The 21474-nt window shown below is 37.1% G+C and overlaps 1 protein-coding gene across 1 annotated transcript in view; it reads left to right on the top strand.

The window, feature by feature from the left end:
- The first annotated feature begins 1829 nt into the window (after positions 1–1829).
- Positions 1830–21474, top strand: part of LOC311282676 (transmembrane protein 263-B) — a 29511-nt gene continuing 9866 nt past the window's right edge. Inside the window, exons 1-2 of the mRNA XM_084396605.1 lie at positions 1830–1976; positions 2797–2884. Coding sequence (XP_084252731.1) covers positions 1971–1976; positions 2797–2884 — 94 coding nt within the window. The 5' untranslated portion in view covers positions 1830–1970. The remainder of the gene's footprint in view (positions 1977–2796; positions 2885–21474) is intronic.

Raw genomic sequence — 21474 nt, 5'->3', positions numbered from 1 at the left:
CACGGCTAAACTGACATAATCCACTTACAACTAGAAACGTGTTGTCTTACTATAAACGTACTGGTATTTTTGGAAGGAGTAAATCTCATTTGCTCTTTGATCTGACGTGCAGAATCCTCAGGATGAAAGTTCACCATCTAATATATGAGAAATCTAATATGTCGAGTCAGTTCTAAATGCTGTTCTAAAAATCTAAACTAATATATATATATATATATATATATATTAATTTAAGGAATTTAGAACTGACTCGATATATTAGATTTCTTATGTAATTCTAATTCTTGTTGCATTACATTATTTGTTTCTACATCCTTTGTGTTTTGCATCCATCTATACCCATTCACAGCACTGAAACTTTTATGTACTTCTGTGTAGTTGGCAGCACAAAAGAAGTAAAAAATAAATCAAGCCTCTCCGCCTCACGTCTGAGTCTTTCTAAATGATTAATAAATTCTCTTAAATGATTGATTTTTCATGAAGTCATGGCTGATTAAATAGGAGGGTCATTATACTCAATTACACCAGTGTGTATATATATATATATAAAGTTAAACCCTGACCTATGACCTCACTCTTCTAGATTGCCTTACTGTAAAACATATGGTTTCACTGGGGGTTTTAAAGGGCCAAACCATTCTCACCATACTTACCTTTCCACTTTCTGAATCCACTGTCCTAACAGGACCCTTTAATTACAGCGGTCTATAAATACAGCCTTTAACAGGTTAAGCTGAGGTTCTCAGTTCATAGCTGCGTTCAGACGAGAGGGAAGACATTTGTGTTTTTTACATTGCCTTGCAAAAAAATGGCATTAAAGCTGGAAAAGGACTTTACTGTTGACATCATGACTGAATTATTAGGATTAAGCTACTTTAATGCATGACCTACAAAGAATATGCATACTTGGAAAGAAAAATTATGTGTCAGAGTGAATTAAAATAAACAAATAAATACATATTTGGAGTATTTGTTGCTCTTGAAATTATTCAAGATATGAATAATTGAAATATAAAAATATTTAGAAATGATTTTTAAAAGACTGGTATTATATTATAATATAATATTAACATTATAATTTAGTTTTTGCTAAACAGGTCAAGTCCATTTATGCCTTCCACAATATTTATGAACACTGTTTAGCAACGCTTCCTTGCCCGGTGAACTTTGGCCTAGATGGAGAATCACATCAATTTCACTTCCGGTCACTAAAACCCAAATCCACCCCCGTTTCACTTCTCGTCTTCTTTTTGATGAGGTGATATATTATTGAGCATGTAAGATATGTTTGTCATGACTGAGACTGAGAGTAGAAGGTTTCTCACCTTTTCTCAACTCATTACTGTCAGCGTAATCCCACACGTTCTTACATCTGTATGTAACGTTAGGCTAACATAAATAAAGAAGTGTAGCTAATGCGGCATGAAGAAAAAAAAAAACTAATTTGAGTCTGGTTATGGCCTGGATAAATTTGACAAAACCGCAAAAAGGAAGCCTTAATCTATAAAAACGAGTTAAACACTGTTAAAGTTAAAAACACTGTTTCTACTGTTTTTGCAGTTTTGTAATCATTCAAACAGAAAAAGGCCCCCAAAAAGTCAAATATGGCACACATAGGCTATATCGTTCACTTATGGTTTAACTATGAGAGTAAAATCAGACATAAAAATGTTGTTTTAGTCCCTAATCAAACATTTACTGTGGTATATTCAGTCAAAATAGCATAGTAACCGCAGCTCTTCAGTCAGTGAGTATAATCAACGCGCTGCTGCCCCCTATCGATCAACAGCTGAACTGCACCCCCAAATTCCGTAAACATCCCCAACGTCACTTCCGCTTGCATTGAAAAACATAGCAAACGCTGTATTTATTTCGTATTAAGCGCTATTTCCATTATATAGTCTTGTGCGTCTCCATCAATATTGAAGTGCAGAGACGTCCTTTCTATAACTGTATTAATAGCCTTAGTTATGAAGGTGAGTGGAGGATTTTGTTTGTTTTGCGTGACAGTATTAAAGCCAAACCTGTTCTTACCTGATTCTGCACGAGCACAAACTGTTGAATTTTTAAAATCAGAAGTATTTGCATACGGGATTTTTTGTTACTTTGCCATTAAATGCGCTTTAGTCGGATAAATGTTGTGTTATCTTGCTCTGATAATAGATAAACGGGGCAGCTGACAATGAGTCGATTCCTAAAAAGGGTCTAATATTTCATCAGCATGATAATGCAAAAAACACTGTATAAGCTATGCAGTATCACTTTTATTTATTTTTGCAACCATAAAGTCTATGATTTTAGCTGTATAAGAGGGTTTAAAAGGGTTGTCAGGGAAGAGATGATGATGACGACGATGATGATAATGATAATTGTTGTTGTAATTGGGTCATTCATGTCATGCAGTACCTTTTGCACTCTATAATTTTTCAGATATAAATATACTTTATAATTTAAGGACGTATTTATATTAATGTGTATAGCAGACTCTCAGAAATAAACCAGATAATACCAAAAAACATCATAGATATCGTCAAATCACCTTATGATTGTGCTGCTGTTTTCCTACTGAAATGATGAATTGACTTACTGCAAAGTGATGTAATTTTTTCCTTATTTAGCAACTTGCATCAATGTAACAAAGTTCACATGGAATTCTAATTGTAGAAATTGCATTGGATCTTGATTTATATATACATGATGGGAATATGAAAATGTACTGCATAACATGAATGATTGTGTTGTCGTGTTTGTATTTCTGTATTAACAGTATGAACTGTATAATCTTGTTAATTCAAGGGTGCAGAGACTGAGGTGATCGAGGAAGCACCTGCTGACCCTAATAATGAAGAACTTCCACCTTACCTGCGTGAAGAACCACCTGAGGGTGAGTTCAGCATGATCATTTCATAATATTTTGCTCTTAAATATAAATCCATATATGTAATTAAATTAATTTCTGTGTGCAACATGTCCAAAAACTTTTTTTTAACCAACAAACAAGGTTTTAGTAAAAAAAAGAAAAGAATTGTATATTATATTGTATATTGTAATATTATATATTGTATTTTCCATTAGACATTCATGTGAACATTCATTGCATTCATTATACATGAATGTATAATGGAAAATGTATTTCCATTATGTATATTGTAGGTCTTCTTCCCTTTTTTTGATCATTTTAGTCACCTTTTTGACTCCGCTGGTTCATTTTCGCTTTGTGGTGTCACAAATATCTAAAAATGCATTCTTTATTTTACAATTTCTAAAGGAATTAAAATGTATTTACAATAAAGAACAGCAAAAAAATTTTTAGATACAATACCGTTCAAAAGTTTATTACAGTGTTTTTGAAATAAATTTCTTATGCCCACCAATTTATTTGATCAAAATCCAGTAAAAACAGCAATATCGTAAAATATGATTAGAATGTAAAATAACTATTTTCTATTTTAATATATTTTCAAATGTAATATATTCCTGTGATGCAAAGCTGAATTTATAGCATCATTACTCCAGTCTTCAGTGTCACATGAAAAATGTCTTCTTATTATCAATGTTAAAACAGTTCTGTGTTTGGCATGGTAATGGATATAACAATGTTAATATGTTAGGTATTGGCAGATTAGATTATTGTTTTTAGATGTTAGATGTTATTGCTGTTACTGTTGATTATTGCTGCTGCAGAACAAGTACGGGACTTGCTATTGCCAATACACACACGACACACTGCTGTGAGCAAGTCAGACATGCTGCTGCTGTACAATATAGCATACATGAATTACCATGGAAGATCTATACAGGTGGAGCTAGGGAAGGTGGAGGGTTTCTGAAACGCGCTGCAAACTGCTACGGCAAATGCAGACCAAGTATTTTTAAAGGTTGAGCAGCGAGCTCATTGGCTACTGATACAGCAGGAACCAATCAGCTGCGCCCTATAGAGAGAGATGTGATTGCAAACAGATTGAGTTAAAGGGATACTCCACTTTTTTCGGAAATATGCTCATTTTACAACTCCCCCAGAGTTAAACAGATGAGTTTTACCGTTTTAGAATCCATTCAGCCGAACTCCGGGTCTGACGGTACCACTTTTAGCATAGCTTAGCACAGATCATTGATTCTGATGAGTCCAGTAGCATTTCTTTCAAAATGACCAAAGAGTTTCAATATTTTTCCTATTTAAAACTTGACTCTTCTGTAGTTAAACCGTGTACTAAGATCGACGGAAAATGAAAAGTTGCGATTTTCTAAGCCTATATGGCTAGGAACTACTCTCATTCCGGCGTAATAATCAAGGAACTGTGCGGCCGTACCATGAGTGCAGCAGGCGTAATGATATGACGCAGCGCCTAAAAATAGTCCCCAGCTCGGTAACTTCTTCCAACGTGACCGGGACTAAGTTTGTCTAACCTATTAGACCTATTTTCAGGCGTTGCTCTATTCTCTCCGGAATGAGAGTAGTTCCTAGGCATATAGGCTTTAGAAAATCGCAACTTTTCATTTTCCGTCGATCTTAGTACACGGTTTAACTACAGAAGAGTCAAGTTTTAAATAGGAAAAATATTGAAACTTTTTGGTCATTTTGAAAGAAATGCTACTGGACTCATCAGAATCAATGATCTGTGCTAAGCTATGCTAAAAGTGGTACCGTCAGACCCGGAGTTCGGCTGAATGGATTCTAAAACGGTAAAACTCAACTGTTTAACTCTGGGGGAGATGTAAAATGAGCTTATTTCCGAAAAAAGTGGAGTATCCCTTTAAGGATCGATCAGCCTGCGCCATCTAGAGGTTTCATGACAGAACTTTGTGTTTGTGCTACTTAATATTTTTGTTGAGAAAAACAAACATTGGAAATAGAAATATTTTGTAACAAAGTAAAAGTCCTATACTGTCACTTGATCAATTTAACGCATTCTTGCTGAATAAATGTATTAATTACAAAAAACACGGTAGTTTGTATTTGTTTTTGGAAAAATTAGTACAATAGAGATATTTTCGAATAGAGAATTTAGATTAAAAACCCATACACTGTAAAAAGTGATCATTTGGCTTCACTTAATCATTTTAAGGCAACGGGTTTCCTCATTTCTTTTAAGTAATAAACTTAAGACTGGAACTTGACAATTCCACATGACTAAATTTGTTCAATTACGCATTAAGTTTTTTAAGTTAAGTCAACTGATCACTTTTTAATCCCCAGGGAAATCTGGTTCATTTTGTGTCAAAGCATATCCAGCCGTCTGTTACCTTTGTAATGTTGTAGTAAAGTATAGTGATCTGCAGAGGGCCACACTGATCAACATAACACAGGAAGATTTCAGCAGTGAAAAAATGCTGTTTGGAGTGTCAAATTGTACAAAGGTTTAAGTAAACTTAATTCCCGAGTCCATTCATCTTTCCAAAGCGCTTCCCAGAAAGCCCTGCAGTGCCCTCTGATACACCCAGGGCTGCATCTGTAGTTAATAACAGGCACGTACACTATATTAATGCCTTTAATTAAGAGTTAAAGATCTTTCAGTGACTGAACATGTTTAAGTTAAATTGGGCTTTTGTGCCCACACCGTGATCAATGTCCTCCCTTTGTTCTCTGTGCTATTTGATCTTTACGTCCAGGGACGGCACAAAGAAACAAAGCTCTCTTGTCTTGTCTCTTTATAAAAAGTCCATTTGGGGTGAAGGCTCTGATGCCGCTGCTTTGCCAGAAACAATCTCTTTAGTTTAAATGGCAGCATTATGTTGCTATAAATTGCTTTGGGATCCTCTGTGCCTGCTGCCCACCAGTGCATCACAGGTGATTGCGTAACAGCAAATGCCTGCCCTCTGGCTTTTTGTGCTGCTGCCTCGGTGCGGATCCTGAAATAGTTTATTATTTCGCTGAGATTTTCTCCTTCTTTGTTGCTGAGAACTTGCATGGATTCTAGAATTCTCTCAGATATGGGTTGTGCATATTGAGCTGTTTGTTCTGATTTACTGTTGATTTTGACGTATACAGAGCTATTTTGGGTAAATCAAACTGTCTATTTTAGTGAAGTTGGCCATCACGATAACTGGCGTTTTATAAGAAATGAGTTTTGAGCTTGAGTACACAAGTGCATTGAGCCTGTTCAGAAGGAGGGGAATTGTTTGAACCAGGCTTAATATAACTGAGTAAATAGCAGAAGGGATTGAAGTACAAGCAGAATGATCCTAGTTCAGTGTCTCAGTGACTTCACAAAGATCTGCTTAGGGTTTCAAAGCCCAGAATACCGCGTTCTGTCAGGGACTGGAATCCGTTGGTTGGTGTGAAAGGGGACTGCACCCACTTTAATCATGTGAACCCCTGTGTTATGAACAATTCACTCAATTGAGTCTGTCTAGGACCACATAGTGATTCAATTGGCAAGAACCTTCAATGACTACTAAGAAATTAAGAGTATAGGTGTGTTTGACTTGAAGCGGTGCTGCGCAGACCCATCGGTTTATGACATCAAAGTACCGCTTCAGTATAGGTTTGCAAATAATGATTATTAGTGTATATTTGTATATGCTATTTCGATAATCAGTCTATCGATTATGTCCTCGATTAATCATATATATATAATATATAATAGATAGAATGTGCGCTGTAGCACGATACTACCATATTTTAGTGTCCAATTTTTTGTGTGTTTCCACAACAATGTTAGTGAGTAAATCTACTGAAATGGCCACCATAACAGTGGAGTGTGATGTGTAAGATGAGAAAGCAGAGGTTAAAGGCACAATATGTAACTTTTTTGCTTTAAAAATAGCAAAAATCACTATATCTATGTTATATATTTTTTTTAGTTGTGTACTTACATTATCCCGACTGTTTCCAACAACTTTCAAACCAGGAGAAATTTGTAATTTAATTCGAAGACACGTGCCGTTTCTTTATTTCCGTTTTGTCGCCGTCAATGGCGTCATATCCGCGTTGTCCCTGGTTTCCGCTCGTACTGCCATAGCAACCAGAGCTATGAACCAGAGCCCTCTGATAGTTACCAAGGCGACAGCCGTGGACCACTGTGTAGTTCGCAATGTCTATTTGCACGTTGTTGTTGTTTCGTTCAAACATTATGGACCATGGCAAGCAGACTTTGGATAAAAAAGGAGAACTAAAACGAGAATCAATATCAGCGCTGTGTTTTCGAGATGCTCCCATAGACAGTATATAAACGAGAGCTCCACGTCCGAGACTTCGACCGCTCCTACATGTACTTTATTAAACAGGTGAGCACATTTACATAAAACTAATCATTATATAGTTCAGCAATGATAAAATGTTAGAATATGATCTGTATGTTATTCTAATGTTGATCTAGATTACTGCTAGTCTCATACAGACAAACTAACACATACATTTCAACACATTCAAATACAGTTTAGTGTGATAGTGTAATGTTAGACCAAGTGAAACAGCGCTGCGTTACCTCACAAGTTTAATTGTCTAATAAACTGACCTGTGAGTTGTAATTCTGCACTTGCGTGTAGTTCGGTAGAATGAAATGTCCATATTACTTTTATATCCGCGGGACTCGCGTCGCGTGTGGAGCTGATAGCTGTCTCTTAGCAATCCCGACCTGCTTCATATCACAGTCGGCTTGACGTTGACAACAAGATCCATAATTCTTAGCAAATGTTGCGTCATCAAACTATGCCTTTGTTATTGTAAAGAGGTTAGCGACCCCTAGCGGCGGAAAAAGTACATACTGTACGTTTAAGTCGTTTGTCATGGTTGTAAAAAAAACAATGGCTATCTGAACATATTTGCCAAGCGCAAACCAGTACAGAAGTAATCAATAAATTCATGGGGTCATGCCTTTTTTCATAATCATTTTGGAGGGTCATAGAAAAATGTACTGCTGGCGAGGGTCGAGTCTATTTTGACTATAGATCTCAAAACTCCTCTGGTAGCCCCTTAAATAAAAAACGAACAGTCCCTAACCCCTAATTTCTTTTTATGTGTGTGTTTTAGGTAGCTTATTTTTTTTGCAAGCTAACTGCTCAGCATATTAGCTTAGCATACTTTTAGCCGATACCCTAAACAAGTGTTGATTTACACATATTATGTTTATATGTATGATGTGTTTTAAGGCATTACAATACCCCTCCGAGCAGATTAAATTGTTGGTATAATCGCAAAAGTGAACCGATACTCATGACGTATGACTCCAGGTCACATTTATTATTCATTTTCCATAGCTCTGAATGAATTGTCTTGGGAGAGCAGCTCACATTCTTCGCATCTTTTGCAGGTGCTTTTCTGTCTGTGTGTAAAGTTTTGGTGGCAAGACCAGTGTGAATAAAACATAAATAAAACGGGGAAGCTGTGGTAAACAGCCACTAGTACTTGCATTGATACTCATATTGATAATGTGGTTAAATTGTTTTTCTTCTTATTGCTTATTGGATAATTGTTTAATTTGTTGATTGTCCATGTCTTTTATCAAGTGTGAGTGTTTACTTTGTGAATATAAAATGATGAAGATCTTGTTTGCGATATATTCATGTTTTATGGAAGCAGATGAAGCAATGTGCTGGTTTCTTCACTTCTTTGTTAACGTGGAAAAGAGTCCGGCAGTGGGAAGCGTCAAAACCCATTTCCTGCACGCTAGTCATCATGATATCATAGCAAAACCTGCCTGAACCAGGTGTCATATCAAGCCAGTAAGTTTTATTTCCTGAAGTGCCCCTGATGTTGTAGACATACAGAATGAGCCCCTTCAGGGCGTATGGTCGTCTGAGGTCAGACATAGTCACAGAGGATTTGGAGCGGAACCAGACAGGCTAGCCCACATGCTAATATTCATGTGGAAAAATACAGGCAAAATGGAGCTCTCCTCCCTGAGGCGTTCGCTCGCGCTGCTGCAGACAGTGTACAGTTCACAGACTGTTTCTTCTGTTGATGCAACATTTGCACCTGATTTTTCTTCTCAAGCTTGTACTGTTACCTCGTCTGTAAATGTCACATGTGAGGACAGAATGAAAGGCATGATGCTAGTTTTGAGCAAATTACGAGTGACAAACGTAGTTGTTTCACAATTATGTCCTTTGTATGTTTTAGTGCGTGCAAGCGGCTGCGAAATTCAATCAAGGCTAGTTTATTTTCTGAGCGAACAGGCTGGAACTGACGTAAACCTGAGAAATACAATGCCAGAGATTCGGTCTGTCTGCTAATTTGAGCTTCTGTTACTACTGTATATTTGAAGCACATATTTGCTGAAGCATTCATTTAGACATCAATACCCTGTCTAAGTGATGTTTACGTATGTCATTGGTTCAGTCCTTTACCCATATGCGTAAAATATCAGCTAAATGACATTTTTGACAGAGTAATTACATTACTACCACGACTTTCATAGCCTGTTTTTAGCATATGATTGGTTAGGTTCACAAAGTCACTGGCGAGGATTGACAACTGTGTTTATTAGTGATTTATTGTGAGTCTCAAATTGTCTTGTAATACCTGTAACCATAGCAACCAGTAAATGTAGTGGATGTCCCTAAACACCGTGAATTGCATCTTTTAAGGATTTAATTTGTATTTCATCCTCAGAGGCGTTACAGTTTGGTCCAATTCAGTCTTGTTTTGTTTTCTCTCACAATTATGATAATTTCCATTACCTCGTTGAGATGAATCATCTATATTATAAACATAATAATTAAAATAAGTACATCATTTATGATGACTTGACTTTAACTTCGACTAATTTAAATTATGACTAATTTAATGTCATGTTTATTTGTACCTCATTGTAAAGCGACCTTGAGTTTCCTGAAAGGCGCTATATAAAATAAACACATTATTATTATTATTAAACTCATATAGAGAGGATATACAGATCTACAAAGACGGTCTCCTCTCAACTTCAGTCTTGATCTTGAATGCACGGGACAGAGTATTATCTGTGGATCGCAAACATCTGACTGGCTTATTCAAGTTGAACAGATCAGACAAATAAGAAGGCCATTCAAAACAAAGAACAAAAGTACATATATTAATTTAGCAGCACATTTTGTTGTTGTCTCTGGCAAGAAATGTGAGTTTGAATAGACCTTCTGTTTGGGATTAGCAGAAAAGAATAATGTGCGACGTCTGTGCTTCTATTTCACAGATGTGACTGACAACTAGTTGACTGAAGTTCAATTCGTACAGCACAAATCAGCCAAGCTTGCAGTCAAAATTTGGTTATAGAACACAGTTGTCACCAAACTGTCTACGAACATACCGGTATTTAGCACTCCAGCACCGACAACCTGTATTTTGCTGCTGTGTGTAGCCACACGTAGCCTTAATGCTAAGCTCCTCAAATCAGCTGTGAACTCGTAACCACACACCAGCAATCTTTCAAACCACCCTGTGCAATTACAGCTCAAGGTGTGCATTTACCTACGAGATCAATCTAGCATTTACGTCGACAAGACAGAATCAACTTAATAATGGCTAAAAATGATGTTTTGTTGAGTTTGTGCACTTCTGTCCTGTTTGCTTGGAGCCGCGCTGCTGTTCCATCATCCTGACAGATCCAGTGCGCATGAGGGGCTCAATCTGATGTTGTGTAAAAGGATGATGGATGGACCGTCAGCCGCACGAGGCTCGCGGTGCGTCGTCCACCTGCGGTTCTGCCTCGCCGTTTTCATTAGGTCCCCGTAGCCGAAAACACAGATCAACATATGCGCTGATCAAAGAGCCCTGAACGGGATGATGGATCGGTTCGAGTGCAGAAAGAAGCCTGTGGTTTCGTGTTCGCTCTTACGACTTGTTTTTCATTTTAAGTAATGTGTTTAATTAAAAAATAGTGTGGTGTAGATGGATTACTTAAGAATTATCAGATGGTGTGGCACAAAAGAATTACAGCCTAGCTTTGGAGATAAATTGAATTCTTGGGAATTGGGTGTAGATTTTATAACGTGTCTAGTTATTGTTAAAACAGATTCTATTGAATAACTTTTATTCTATCGGCCATTTATGAAAGAGCACCTGCTATCCATCATAGGCTGAAAGCTAGAGTGGGTGGTGCCAATAGCATCGCCAAATGGAAATTCAATGTAATGACATTTCAGTAAGGTTTTCTTCCTGGTTGGCCAACAACAGGTAGCCCCACCCCCAAACTCACGCCATTGGTTGAGTCAACGTTACCATGTTCGGCAAAGTTTTGATAGCATCACAGTCGGATTTCAGGGAAATAAACCTTGTTCACAGTCACACCAAGAGCAATAACTATAAAGATAACTTTAGTGTTCTGTTTATTATAAGCACGCGCTGCAGTTTTGACGTCTGTCGCTTTAAATGCTTTATTAGCTCTTTTGAAGCTGAATGGATTCTGATTGGCATGTTTTTATTGTTTATGAGGTGGAAAACAAGTAATTCCAAAGATATCGTTCCTCTGTGCCGTTATTGTTAAAGTTGTTTGCAATTGTTTTAAATTTAGAATAATTAAAAAAAATTTCGGTATCACTACAATAAGGTCTCATTCATGCTCAATGAACAATACATTTGTTACCATTTGTTAACATTAGTTAATAAAAATAAAACTGTGCATTAACTAATGTTAACAAATACAACTTTTGATTCTAATAATGTATTAGTAAATGCTGATATTGACGTTAACTAATATTAAGAAATGCTAGATGTATTGTTCGTTAACTAATGTAATTAACCAATGTTGATAAATGAAACCTTATTGTAAGTGTTAACAAGATGTCTTTATCGTCATAGTTAAGGTCCTTGAGTGATTTCATTTAAAAAAAATGTAAATTAAGTTTTTATTTCCATTTTATTTTCAGTTTGTCTTGTCGATTTTTTGGTTTTGTTTGTTTGTTAATTGTTAATTTAACTTTTAAAATGTTTAACATCAGTTTCTCAAGTGTTATTTAGTGACATTTTTATGTTAAATACAGGTGGGTTGTAAAAGTTTTATAATAATTTATAATAAATAATTTTAAATATTAATAATTATATGTTTTATAACAATACCATGTATCCGAAATTTTAAAAAAATTGTATGGCCTTTTTTATTTTGTTTTAGTTTAGGAGTTATGAAAATATATATTTTAGTTGAAAAAAATTCCTCAGTTTGTCTAAATGTTTTCATTTAGTTTGTTTTAGTTTTAACCAGAATATCATAATAACACTACAAGTTTAAAAACAAGTTGTTTTTGTGTATCAAATGGATAGTTTACCCAACAATGACAATTCTGTCAAATTACACACACTTTTATTTGTTTATTTGTTTATTTGAGCAGTAAACATTCTGCTCAAAAGGAGTGGGCCGAAGCAAAAGAGCTTATAAGCGGCCACCCCCAACACACTTTTAAAGATATGTGGCTTTATTAGTTGTTTTTATTTCGCTTTTTTTTTCTTTCATGCCATGCGCTCTAAGCTCCTGCCCCTCAGCCTCACCACCAGCTTCATGGCCAGAGATGAATGGAACCTGTCCAGTATAACAAACCAGAAATGCATACCAACTAGGTAACAACACAAGTAAATAGATATTATCAATTTACTTTTGGACAGTGACTTTGGACAGCATCTGTGAATGTCGGCTTTCCATGCTTGTCTGCTCACAGAGAGACATTTGTCACTTGAATGCTTTGTCACAAACCAAAAGAAAAGGGAAGCTTTCTGCTCATTAAATGCACACTCATGCTGGGCCATCTCGCACACTCAAGAGCGAAACTCGAAAGCTATCAGGACTGATGCGCATCAGCTGGCTTTACAGTCCATTTCATTGGCTGTGCCCGAAATCGCCCTATATATCGCCCTATGTATACTCATTCAATCCCATAATGCACTGCAATAACGATTGCACAACCGATGTACGCTCAGCGGCTAGAGAATACCCATGATGCACTGTGATAGTCACGTGCCGAATGAATTCCCTCGTCTCGCCAGAAGATGACGCCCGCAGTTGATATGACGGCTACGTATAAATACCTTTTTAATTGAATGTTAAATTGTTTAATTAAGGTTTATATGTAGTTTCCATGACAGAGTTCAAGATAAATATTTTCATCTTACTACTGGAGCAGCCAGTTTGCTAAATTTCAAATGATTATTAAACCGCAAGGCGCAAGCACACACAGCGTCCAAATTTGCTCTCTCGTTTTCATTCATTCACTACTTCAAGTGAACTATAATGTAGAGAATCATGAATGAGGTTATAGGGGGCGATTTCGGACACAGTCAAATCTGTCACAGCCCAACCTGGAGCTTTCCTCTGAACTTTTTGCTCCATAGCCTTAAAGGATTCATGACTGCTCCAAGGAAAATCTTTCCTTTTTTTTTTATTAAATTTTTTTATAGTGCAATCTGAGGAAATTTTGTTTCCTGTTTTGAAATAGAAGTTTCATATATTTACACAGTCCAACCAGCCTATTTATAGCAACTAACCTGCAAAAACAAACGTTGACCAGTGGTGTGTATATGTATTTATGTGTGTATATGTATATATTTCTCAGTAGTGATATGTTGAGAAATTGTCCTTTGAAATTGTGGCTGGTAGGAACAGACCTTTTATGAAAATCATAAAAATGTTTAGAGAAATAATGTGAATATCTTGTAATAGAGAAGGAATGAGAAAGGGAAAGGCAGAAATTTATCACATTCAAACAGTTTGAATTTAATTTAAGAAAGGCAAAGGCTGTCTCTGACCCGAATGTGACCATGCTTTTCACATCCAATTATTTCCTCTGCCATGACGAGCAGAAACAGTTTTTTTTTTAGAAAGGGAACATAATGGTGGGTGAAATGACAGGTTGAGTGAATGCATCTCTCTCCACGGCTGTTTTCAAAGGACTGACAGTTGCTCTCCACCAACTCTTTGGCATAGAACAATGAAAAGCAGCAAGGAGCCGACTTGCCATCTGTAGTATGACTGGTAAATTATGACACTTCATTACAGCTTCCTCTTCCTTTTTCTCTCTCTCCTTCCCTCTCTCTATTTCTCTTTCTCACTTTCTCTGTTCTTTTCCTCACTAACTACCTCTCTGTCTTTGTGTTTTTTTTACTCATTCTCTCTAGTCTCACTCTCTCAGTTCCTCTCTGACACCCATCCTCAGCCCTGTGTTGCCTGTGGTAAATTGGGACAGCACAAAGCTCATGGGTCATTACAGCGCCCATTTCCTGACAAGAACACAGTCATTAATATGTGTTTCGTACAGTTCAGTGTCAATTGCTAGGTTGTTAGTTGCTATCCTAAGCCAAAGGAGCCTATCCACAAGTCTCTATGATATCCTGGTCCCAGTATCTCCTTCATTATTATTTTGTTGGGTCAATTTAATTGTGAAAAAATAAAAAATAATTATACATTTTATATATATATATATATATATAAAATTTATTATTTATAAAAAAAATTTTTACTAGTGTACATTTATTATATTTTTTAAACTTATATACACTTGTGAAAAAAATTAAATATTAATAAATGTAAACTAATAAATTGCACTTTATGCGTATATATAAACATATGATAAATATGATATACATTTATTAATTTTTATAATTGTATATTTGATCATTTATGTTTTACTTTATATATCGAAATGTACATTCAGCAAAGGACGAGTTAGATCTGTGTCAATGCAATTCTTTTATTTCCATGCAATCATGTTGGTGCTTCAATCTAAGCTGCTTTTGATATTGAGACTCCTGGCATAAGCCAGAGAAAAAAAAATGTGGCGGAACATCTGTCCCCTCAAATATGAAAGTATAATAAAGTTATGTTGTGCACGTCTCGTCCCTGGTCAGCAGAATCTCTCATTGGCGTGTTGCTGCACACTGCTATCATTGCAAATCCCGGCTTGGCAAAACCAACAGTAAACAAAAATGCGGCGGGGGTGATCTGGGGGTTTGCCGGCATTGAATTATTTAAGATTTTACCTTGACGATTCTGCACACCATCTGCTTGATGTATAATTCAAGAGACATGCTTAGGGTGGGATGCCTTGAATGAAGCGCTCTGCACTGAATGGTCACAGTGTTGCGGGTCTAAACATTATGTAGCCTAAATTCTTTGATGTGTGTCATATGAGAGATATGCTTCACTCTTTGATATATATTTCAGAGTCTGTACCGCAAATTCCAGTTACACTTGCCGTTTCATCCTTCAGGATAGTAAGGTCCGATGTACATTGCTTTTTTTTTGGCACACTTTTTCTGCGGATTGACGTGTCTTTCTAAATCCCCAAAGCACAGAGTCTGACATGAAAAGCAGGACAGGGCAGGAACTGCAAGCCAGGTTCTCCTTCAGTAAGCTCAGCGGGAACTGGCAAGTTTTTTTTCCCCTCCATCTGTAGCTACTGAAGTGCAAGCGTGTGTCATCCGTCTGTCAATCACACACTGTATAGCAGAAAAATCCATCTGGGGAAAAGAGAGACTGTTTGAATTATTAGTGTTGGAGTGCTGAATCTAGATCAGTACTGTTTTTGCAATCACCTGACTCTAATTTCTTACGATAAAGGGACATCTGGTTCGAGATCAGTGTCTCAGATAAAAAATGTGGGCCTTGGTTTGAGAATCACAATTTCAGCCTCGTGGTGGCTTTTTCTTATATAACCAAGATCGAATGGTTTTGTCTTTGATGGAGTAAGAATCTGCTTCATTTCGATCCGCTGTTGTAGGCTGTGAATTGAAACCTGTGAAGGTTGTTGTACTGTAAGATGGATTGTTTTCAACGCTGTTTTAGAAAATGGATTGATGACATTAAAGAGATTGTCATCATTACTCACCCTCATGTCGTTCCGAACTCATATTGTTTCTTTCTTCCGTGGAATACGAAAGGAGGTATTTGGTAGAATGTCAGAGCTGCTCTTTACAGTGATAGTAAATTATGCTGTCACACTTCAAAAGAGACAAAAAAACCCCACAAAGTATCCTAAAATAATTCATACAAGTTGTTTGAACGCATACAATGGTTTTGTGTGAGGAACAAAAAAAAGTTAATATTAATCTCCCTTCTGTTTTTGCATTGAAATAGCAACACGTTATGCTAGGTTTAACGTTGAAGATTTGTCTGATTATTTGTAATGTAGTTATTAATGCATTATTTATAGTATTTTGCTAGTTTATGTATGTATATTTATATAGATATATATTCTCTCTCTAATTTAAATTATTATATAATGCTATCTGCTTCGTATCTATAAATAGAATCTTTTTTCTGCTACTCACATTTGTGAGTAGTGTTACTCTAGATTTGAAGTACAGTATGTTCTCAGACGTCTTATTGATTGTGGCACATTTAAATGTTTTGAATTGAAAGTAATGCAGTCTGTTCGGGAAAGAATAACATTTGCTTTCTTTAGCTTCACTGGATTTGTGAATTAGCAGTGACATTAGCAGCTTATCCTTGAAGACAGTCCTTGCATTCACTTGTCCTTTTTGGTGTGTTTATTTGCTAATACATTTTCTCTTGTCTTATTGATGCAAGTTATTTAGTCTCGGTTACAACTGATTTGATGTATTTCTAGGTTCAGTTTTCATGGTTGCTGTAAAAGCGCATTCCTCCGTACTCCCTATAGAAACGCTTGGATCTCTTGCACCATTATGAAGTCCCAAAAGTCGTAGTCGTGATTGACTTTGATGGAACGTGTTTACAAAACAGCCTCTCCTAGCTGAGTTGAAGACTCGCATTCACAGAGATGGAATTTCTTTTCTTTTTTTACCAAATCCGTAGCGGCCAATTAGACGTTTCACAGAACTTTTCCTATTCTGCAAAACAGAATTATAGCCAATAATTGTGACAATTGTTAGCTCTGTGCTAATATGTCAATGAAGATTGTGTGAGCTGTGGGCTTATAGAGAAGGCGTGAGCTATAGGTTAATATTTATGAAGATGTTGTGGGATATATGCTAATAGGCTAATGAAGATATAAAAAAATTAAAGATATAAAAGGAGATATAGGCAACGTCTCAATCAGCTCCCTTGCTTCCTAGGGGCCCTATTTTACACCCGGCGCAATGCAGCGCCAAGCGCAACGCAAGTGTTTTTTGCTAGTTTCAGCCTGACGCAGTTTTCATTTTCACGTTGTTTAAATAGCAAATGCATTTGCGCCCATATTGTGCGCCCATGGGCGTGCTGGTCTGAAAACGAGGTGTGTTCTGGCGCATTGTTGGCGCATTGCTATTTTGAGGCAACAGAAATAGACTGCGCCATTGACCAACTGAAACCTGGTCTAAAGTCAATGGTGCACTGTTTTTTTTTATTTATTTTTTTATGAGTGCGTAATGTGCGCCTATAGGCGGGTCCACAACGCGCGTACACTCTGCTTATTAAACACACAGGGCAGCACACAAACATGCCAAATATTTAAAATAAAAGGATTACAATGTAAAAGATTATTATTGTGTACATAAAGATATGGTGGAATCCGGCTTGTCCCGTAGATGGTCTGCTTGCGCACTTTTACCTCGCGCACGAGCTGTTACGTTTGCGCTTTGGAGAGACGCGATCGGTCTTTCCACTATCAAATTCCAGCAAATCTGCCATGGCGTAAGTGCAACCGGCATTTAAAGGGAATGGGAGATGAGAATCTGATTGGTTTAACGCACGTAAATCCCAAAACACACCCATTACTCATTATAAGCACAATGCGCCGGGAGCGCCTACCATTTTCCCCGTCTTTAAACTAGCAAAAGTGGATTCGGACACGACCTTAGTGAACTTGCGCCGTGCGCCTTAGACCATGCGCTTAGATCGTAAAAACAGGGCCCTTGGTCTTAAACCAGTATATCGTGTACACCAATTTGGGATCCTGGCTCACTACACATTGGGAATCTGATGACTCTATTCGCTGTGACATTGTACAACATCACTGTATTGTTATTTATGAACAACAGCAGAACTGATATCTTTATTATATTATATTTGTAATGTTATATAATACTTTGCTTGTTACATAGGCTATATGTGCAACATTTCAGCTGTAAATAAATTATAAATGTAACTTGAATTTGTTCATTACCTGTCTAGTGATGTGTTTATGCTGACATAAGATTGAATAATTGTTTGTATTTTAAAAAACACCTATCGTGTGTCATCATGTGTAGTCAGTTGGCTCGCGCAGTTGCGCGATTTGTTTCGCACTTCAGAACTTCCGTTAAGGGAACACAGTGAGCATCAATGCTCCTTGTTTTTCACAATGCATTGTGGGATTTCTTAGGGAGTCTATAGGTGTTTCTCATTTCTAAATGTGTGCATCCTCGCTTCCTTTCCTCGCGTCTCAGCTCCACCCCGGTAAGATGCCAGGGAAGGATGCAAGGAAAGAAAATGAAGACAGAGGAATCGAAGGAAAGCTTATTTGCATATTGGAATATTCTTGATCACTCGAGCATCACTTAAAAGCATCATCAGCTGCGCTCAAGGGATCTACCCTTATGTTGCTGAAGTTCGGTTATTTAAGAAATTCATAATAAATATTAATAACAGCAAGATGCCCTGTTGAAATATGAGATGTATGGTCTATTTAAACTACAAGGATAAATCATAAATTTAAATGATTGTGACAGAGGTGAAGGGGGAGGAGAATTTATACATGCATCAGGTTTTTGACAAGAAAGACTTCCGCATAGGACACACCTGTGCATCCTCGCTCATGGCTCTTCTGGAAGCTTCCTCGTTTCTCGTCTCCTCGCGGTGCAATTAGAGAATTTGGATGTCCTTCAAGATGGCTAACTTTGATCGGTTTCCAGGTCACAGGCAGGAGGACGGAGAAGCGAGAAAGCATCAATTTGAGTATAGAGAAGCACCCAATGTTGCACAGTGCATTTTGCTTAAAATGGCCGACTCCCTGATCAGTGCCCTGACTACTGAACTAAAGAGCTGATTAAGATACAACCATGGGTAAATAAATTAATCGTAAGCTATAGGTTAAAATTGTAATAAAGATGGTGTGAGCTACAGGTTATAGAACATAGCATGAGCTAGGCTAATAAGCATATAAATATTTGGGTAAGATATGTGGTAACATGATGTGAGATATAGATTGATGATGCTAGCATGACCTTTGTTAATAAGTAATGAAGAAACTAGCAAGCTAGGCTAATGGATTAATGAAAATGACATGAGATATAGGTTGATGATAGGTTAGCATGAGCTAGGCTAAAAAGTAATGGATATAGTAGCAAGTTATAGGCTAATAATGGACAATTGAGCTTCAGGACAAGGCATGTTTTTATGCTTAGGAATTTTTTAATAGCTTGGTTTGGATTTTCAGTAAGCTTGTAAAGCAACTGTTAGCATTTGAAATCACGCAGCAGAAGTTTATTGTATGCTGTAGCTGCACGATTCTGGATACATTTTAGTCACATTCTCCCACGATTTTGAATAGACAAAAAAAAATATTTTTACTAGAGGTTCTGACAAATTTTAGTTGTGCAGTCTATTTTAAAAATATTAAATTAATTACATTTAATAAAAAAAAATGATTCAATGACAAATACATTTCTAAGTCATGCCACCTACAGGTGTAACTATGTAACTGATGCAATCTTTATTTAAAGCGTTAAGTTACTTTCAAAATGTAATTTACTGTGTTTTGATCGCTACCGTAGACATCAGTGTTTATATCCAAACTTTTATCCCAGTTCTACTTTGATTTTAACACAGAAATAGTGATACTGTGTGGTTGAAAAGACTCTTTGTCATATATATACATGTCAACTGCTCTGTCTGGCTCAGTGGCAGAGCAAATCTGAATGTTCGCTGTGATCGTACTTGTTTAATAGACATAGCCGAATCGTTGTTATTTAGGAATATGATCGCATGTTTGAATAGAGATTAATCGTGCAGCTCTAGTGTGTGCTATCTTTGACAGCCCAGAATCACTTAGACTCAAGATATACGCTAATAGTGAGGCGGTGAATATCGTAGAAGGTGTCTAAGACGTGTTTTCATAACTCAGCTTTTGTTTTTTCGAAAAGGGCATGCTTGTGCATCTTTTAAAAGCTTTGTTAGGATTTTCAAGGCGGCGGCCATGGGCTTCCATTGAAAGCTTGTGAAGCAACTACGCTGGCATTTAAAATCACACAATGGGTCCTGTCATCGATATAAATATTGAAGGCGAATGGCACGAGTGACTCATTTGCACACATTATCAGATCCTGGCGCCACGGGATTGGCGGGAAAAGGTCTTTTTCGGCTTATTGAAGTCAACAAACCTACATTGGGAGGACTGGGATGAGTAAGCACAAAGGTTCAAGTGTCATACGTGTCTCTCCCCGATAGTTCAGACCATAGCAAGCTTGCGCACCCAGTGGAAACATTGACCTTTTCCATAAGTGGTTCACCAGTAGTTATTTATTTATTTAATGCAGCTGTATCAGGCCAGCGGGGGAAAAGGCCACATTCAGACTCCATTTCAGCAGAGTTCTTGTCAGTCCCATAATTGCAAATGCTCGTCATCGAATGGAGCTTCTAATCATAGCAGTGTTGATGTCCTCGCAAGTGTATCTGCAAAACTGGCTACCGGCTTTTTATTCATTTTAAATGCGTATTTGTGTGTCAAAATGCCTAACGTACCGGTGTGTCCGTGTTTGTATGATCTATTTTTACGTTTTTCCCTTGTTTGGCCTTTTTTTTGCCTAGCGTCTCTTGTACTAACACCGTGTCCAGCAAGGTCCAACGGTAATTCAGTACATTCCCTTCCAGGCCGTTTTCTCGAAACCTCATTTTAACTTGACCCTTCATTGTGTTATGCCTCAGGCAACTCGGGCACAGGGATTAAAAATAGAGACCTCAGCAGGGACGGAGTTGACACGGTTCTTGTTGGTGAGAGTGGAGCGGCGGAGAGCTGAATCCCGCTGGGGGTTTTTATCACTGGGGAAGGTCCGATTACCCCCTCCCTTCTCTTACTACTCCTTTTCTTATTTCTCTCTCTCTCTCTTTCGCTCTCTCGCACACTGTAAATCTCAGTGCCAAGTGAGGAGAACAATATTTTCACCATTATTTCTCTGCACTACAGAGAGATGATGTGGGTATTGATATAGACTCATAAATTTACAGAGACGACAGATTTACGCCGGAGGCTGGCAGCCCACCTCTCGTTCAGGAACATGTTCGGCTTTGATTGGTTGGGAATGGATTCTTGGCTATCCAATTCAGCTTAGGTCAGGCAGGTCTAAATCAAGAGGACTATATCACTGGTTTTTATATAGATGGCAGTTTGGTACATACAGTAAGCTCAATACTATAGTCATATGTCTCCTCTTCTGGGATGCGCGTCCTTCTGCATAATCTCTGTTACAACAAACTGCACAAAATTAATTAATTTGTTTGTATTTTTGTTTTTCGCTTTTCACTGCTTAGTACTCCCTTTTCTACTGTCTTAAGTTGAAATGTTTCAAAGTTTCAAATTTCAAGTTTCAATTTACTGTCGAAAAAGTAAAATGTAACAACATCCTTTTCAAGGTATATTTTTTTTAACAAATGAAATTGAAATTAATTCATAAATATCATACATTTTGGGGGAGTTATG

Source organism: Rutilus rutilus (assembly GCF_951802725.1).
Source record: "Rutilus rutilus genome assembly, chromosome: 23".
Lineage (NCBI taxonomy): Eukaryota > Metazoa > Chordata > Actinopteri > Cypriniformes > Leuciscidae > Rutilus > Rutilus rutilus.
Note: the sequence above shows the minus strand (reverse complement) of the source record. Positions and strands in the feature narration are given on the sequence as shown.